Source organism: Phoenix dactylifera, chromosome 11 (assembly GCF_051530095.1).
Source record: "Phoenix dactylifera cultivar Ajwa chromosome 11, Ajwa_hap1_PhDact_Kaust_v1.1, whole genome shotgun sequence".
In the NCBI taxonomy this organism is placed as follows: Eukaryota; Viridiplantae; Streptophyta; class Magnoliopsida; order Arecales; family Arecaceae; genus Phoenix; species Phoenix dactylifera.
The window spans coordinates 5751322-5756540 of NC_143200.1; the positions used below are offsets into that span (position 1 = coordinate 5751322).

Below are 5219 nucleotides of genomic sequence, written 5' to 3' on the forward strand. Positions count from 1 at the left end.
TGTCGGTCACTAATCCGTCACAAATAGTAACTGATAACAGTCCGTCACTAATTTTCCGTCACTATACGCGTGTTTTCTGGTAGTGACGGAATATATATACCTTCACCCCAAGAACAGGGTTCAATCTATTTCAAGTGTCTTAATGAAGCTAGCATCAAACTTTGATGCTAAAAAACAAGCAACAGGGCATTGTGATTAATATTGGTGGCATCCTGTTCTCTCTCCCAGTCAATGTGTTTTTTTAACAGCCAAGGGCTGAACGCTCCTTTAATAAATGAAAAGACGACATATAATTCTAAATGTACGTCCTCGTTGATGGCTTAAAGAAAACGTCAGTGTAAACAGCGTTTAGGAATAGGTTAAAATAAAGACAGTAAACCTTTCTCACGTTCCGATGAGCTTGGGCTTGACCGAAGTTGATGAATTTTTTTTCCAGTTATCTTCAACAAAGACGATCGATTAGAAAGCATCGGATCCGAGAACCAGTTTAGAAATGAGCACCCGGAAGTGGTTAAGCCTACTAGATTAAATCGAAGTATGCGAAAAGCATGTAATTCTTATCTTAGGAAAAGAGTCCAAGAATACATGCATGAAATGTCCAAAGCCCTCCACTACTGTCAAAACCCTTTTAGTCATGCGTTATAGACTTATAGTTCTCGGTCAACATCACAACTACTCTAACCAGCCCAATAAACTTTAGTTAATTGGACGTATACCTTGCTACAAGCTTCTTAGTCAGGGATTTCTAGAAGGATATATACATAGCCACTGCTCGGATGCCATGGTCACAACTCCATCTTGCTCATTCGGCCATGTTAGAGTATGTAAAACATGAAGAATAATAAGATTATTTACCTTTCAAGATTAGAATCTTCATAAAAAAATTTATGCGATAGACTCGACAGGAAAGCATGGAAAATGGTAATGAAAAATGCAACACATGCAAACGTTTTGAAATTCCCATAAAGCAGCGAGTTGCATTGTTAATAACACAAATATACAATCATATATATATATATATATATATTTGACTGGATGTATTATATATTTTTGAAATATATAGTTTGCATTCTTTAACGTGTTTTTAATTATAATTGAAACTCTTATCTTATGAAATTGATATTCAATGCATATTATGCTTGATTGAACTGGAGATAAAGATGGCTTATTGGGCTTTTTAGCTCACTTTTATTTCTTTTGCCTTTTTCTAGATGCTAATATTTAGTGCAAATGGGATTATAGGTCGTGAGTGAGAGAACTATGACTAGAAGCAACCTCTTTTTTTTGTAATAAATGTCTATAAAATCCACATAGAACGTGTTTGAAAAAAAATGTTGTACCTTGAATTATGAATAATTATTGTTCTAAGAATCACACCTTATAGGTGTGCAGCTGTCTGTCATATATCCGCTTGTACTAGTGGAGACATGGCATGACATTTTCACTATAGCGTAGATGGAAAGGAAAATTGAGATCGGTTATATTTCTTATAATTTTCTTCGTTTATTAGCAAAGAAGAGGCTAATTCTTCGGGTAGAGACTAATTAGACACAAAATGAAATCATATGTGGGATAGGGGAGAAGGAGACCCACGGTTTCTGCTTGAGAGGAGCTTGGGAGGAACTTAGAAACATTCTATGGGTTTAAAACGTATTTTAGGAATTTGAAAATTTTTTATTTATATTTAACCATGATTAGGTTAGGACAGCTGATGGAAGCTCGCAACAAGGGTTTATATGGATGTTTCTTTAAAAGCATAATGATCGTCATACTAAAAGGAAGAAGATGGGAACTAATCTCAGAAAAGGATGAGATTGTCCCTCTGGAAAATAAATATACTTTTTTTATATATATAGAATAGATGAATTAATTAATTAAGACTAGCATGTTTTTGTCCATAAAAATTAGAAAATAAAATATCCAAAAATTGGACCGGATGATGTGTTGAAGAATCCGACGTGACTGGTCAACCAAAGTCAAAGGCAGAAGAAGCATGGCCAAAACCTTCTCTTGTTTTGACCAGTCAAACTAAACAGGATCTGTTAAGTTTTCTTAGCCAGGATTGTACAAATTAGCAGACAATGGTTACTAGCTAGCCTCTATCCAGCTGAACTTTGAGACCGGCCGATTCGTTCATGTCCTGCATTGTAAGAATATATTGCAAATTTGCAGGGAAATATATATTCTAGGAGAAATGACAAAGTTTTATATTTTTACAAGGTTTTGATTCTATATCATGTCCCATTTGTTTGGATCATTTCCCAATTAGAAGTGTTGAAGAGGAAAGCCGGAAAAACAACCATTACGCTTGAGCAAAGACCATGAAGCTAGTACAAATCATCTCAGATACTTCATTATTTTTAGCTTCGCTTGAAACTATAGGGAGGGCGCATCCTTCAAAATAATAAAATACAGACAAAACCAAACACGAGGAACACAAATGGAATACAACTCGGGCTTGAACAAATCTTTTCAAATTTCATACTTCATAAATTAGACAAATGGAGCTTAACACTCTCTGCGTCACATACTAAAACATAACAGTAAAATACCAAGTTTAAAATGGAACACAGAAATCATCCAGTGCACCATGCAGAAGTGCACCACAGACCCTAGCAGAGGGTCACAGTTAGGGCCATTCATTGAGAAGCAGGTAGAGCTTAGAGAGCTCAGCGGGAAGCAATGGGCATACTATGGAGCACCACAGTCTCGACCGTCAGCCCCGGCCCGAACCCAAAGAGCACTCCCCAGTCCAACCCCTCGCCGGTGGTCGCCAACCCTTCCTCCGCCGACCTCCTCCTCATCTCGTCGAGTATAAAGAGCACACAAGCGCTCGACATGTTCCCATATTCCTTCAGCACCTCCCTTGTTGCCCTCATCTTCTCTTTCTTTAGTCCCACCTTCTCCTCCACCTGGTCCAGTATTGCCGGCCCTCCTGGGTGCGCCACCCAGAACACAGAGTTCCAGTCATCGATCCCAATGGGCCCCAGAGCCTGAACCAAACTCTTCTCGATGTTCTTCGATATCAGCCCGGGCACATCCTTCAGTAGGTGGAAGGTAAGCCCCACTTCTCTCAAGTGGCCATCGATGGCGCCTTCAGAATCGGGGAGGATGGTCTGGCTAGCCGAGATGAGTTGGAAGAGCGGTCGCTCGATGGCTAGGTCGGGGTCGGCACCGACGATCAGGGCTGCGGCACCATCACCGAAGAGCGCCTGACCGACAAGGCTGTCAAGGTGGGACTCGGAGGGGCCTCGGAAGGTGACGGCAGTGATCTCGGAGCAGACAACAAGAACACGAGCGCCGCGGTTGTTCTCGGCAAGGTCCTTTGCGAGGCGGAGCACGGTGCCACCGGCAAAGCAGCCCTGCTGGTACATCATGAAGCGGTTGACGGAGGGGCGAAGGCCGAGCAGCTTGGTGAGCTGGTAGTCGGCCCCGGGCATGTCGACGCCGCTGGTGGTGCAAAAGATGAGGTGGGTGATCCGGGACTTGGGCTGGCCCCACTCCTTGATGGCCTTGGCGGCCGCCTCCTTGCCGAGCTTCGGGACCTCGACGACCACCAGGTCCTGCCGGGCATCCAGTGATGGAGCCATGTATGCACACATGTTGGGGTTCTCTTTGAGGATCTCCTCGGTTACGTGCATGTAGCGCTTGCGGATCATTGACTTGTCACCTGCCTCAGATCAAATGTTGCAATTTCAGTACGTAATAATCTATATATGGCACTTCATTGATTTTATTCTTAGTTAATTAAGACACACAGAAAGTTTTTTTTTTCTTTGGCCCTACATGCTGCTTCTTAGTTTAGTCTTTATCTATGACTCTACGTACTCAATACTGCTCAAATCGAACTGTGCACTCTCTTTATCGCTTCTCCTCCACCCCATGCAAGCGTATTGAACACGAATAGACATATAGCCATAAACTTACACATTCTCTTAAATTTCTCCTTGAGGTCGGCGAGATGCTCGCTGTTGGTGATTCGAAAATAGTAATCAGGGTAGTCGGCCTGGTACACGACATTAGCAGGGTTGGCGGTGCCGATGGCGAGCACCGTCGCCGGTCCCTCAGCCCTCTGAGCCTTACGGATCTCCTCCACGGTCGTCGACATGGCTTCCTGAATCAAAAATTAGCTCAAAGAGGAGAGTAATGATATAAGAGGAGGTGCTTGGAATTAATGGTGTGGGGAAGGAGAGCAGTGGGTGAAAGCAAGGGGCGAGATGGTGAGGCTTTATCGGAGCGGGGAGGTTGGGACTCGGGAGAGAAAAGTTGGTGGGTCAGCACGTCGTGATCGGCAGCCAAAGGATCGGTGGACTACGTGGTTTACACGCTAAAAGTGGGTAGTTGGAGCGTGACTTGAGACTTGAGAGTTGTGGAAAGCCAACGACGGACAAATTCCATCATGACGATAGAGTTCTTAATACCCCACTTGACGTACGCTTGCCACCACATGCACATAAAGAAGCATCACTCTAGAGATAGAACAAGTGAAAGAAAAATAACCATGGCCTAGTTTGGAAGCAAAATATGCATTTCAGAAATAAATTATTACGTACTATCTTCAATAAGTACAGCAAATATCGGGATAGGAAGAGATAGATAGGGACAATACGAACCTAATATTTGGAATAAGTGTTTATTCTATGATAATCATTACCTGCTAACGAACTACAGCTAAAATATGATGAATTTTAGAAAGACAAGTATGAGCTCAGGATTTTAATTACTTTTTCCTAATAAATGGATAATTCAATCTTTCACTAACAATGGGGTTAAAGCCATTTCCTTGGTATCTAAGCAACCACCTATCCCCACTTATCCCCAGTTGTTAATGATGGCTGGTTCCACCCTGTATTGGGGGTCATCCCAGAGATAACATGGGATATATAGCACCCTTAGGGTGCTATCCCACTTCCGAGCTAGATCTAGAGGTATTGAAACTATATTTTCGCAAGTTATTTCTATGTTTTGTCCGGTTGTAATTTTTGAAATCCTCTGACCGATCGAGTCTTTTTATTCATGAAGAAGAAGGAGACAAGCATAAACCAGACATGTATGCTAGAAATAGCTATAACAATTTTTTTCAGAAGAGTTATACTTAGTACAAATAGGTCTGACAGTATAACTATTTCTTAACTACGCTTTTCGTTCAAAGGTTGATATTTAGCTGATATAAGGCCCACTCAATGCGTAATTTCCAAAACAAAAAATTGTCATGACGA

The 5219-nt window shown here is 41.9% G+C and overlaps 1 protein-coding gene across 1 annotated transcript; it reads right to left on the reverse strand.

Moving 5' to 3' along the window:
• Positions 1–2328: 2328 nt before the first annotated feature.
• LOC120105391 (chalcone synthase 3) lies at positions 2329–4219 on the reverse strand. Its single transcript, XM_039117788.3, has 2 exons — positions 3928–4219; positions 2329–3670 (listed from the first exon to the last, which is right to left on the reverse strand). Exons 1-2 carry the CDS (start codon positions 4106–4108, stop codon positions 2670–2672), a joined length of 1182 nt encoding a protein of 393 aa, XP_038973716.2. The 5' UTR covers positions 4109–4219; the 3' UTR covers positions 2329–2669.
• Between the last annotated feature and the right edge of the window lie 1000 nt (positions 4220–5219).

Bases quoted from the DNA above. Each gene is read 5' to 3' on its own strand.
- LOC120105391 (XM_039117788.3), bottom strand. From the start codon at position 4,108: ATGTCGACGACCGTGGAGGAGATCCGTAAGGCTCAGAGGGCTGAGGGA. The intron at 3,671-3,927 runs GTAAGTTTATGG...GATCTGAGGCAG, and splicing joins GGAGAAATTTAAGAGAATGT to GTGACAAGTCAATGATCCGC.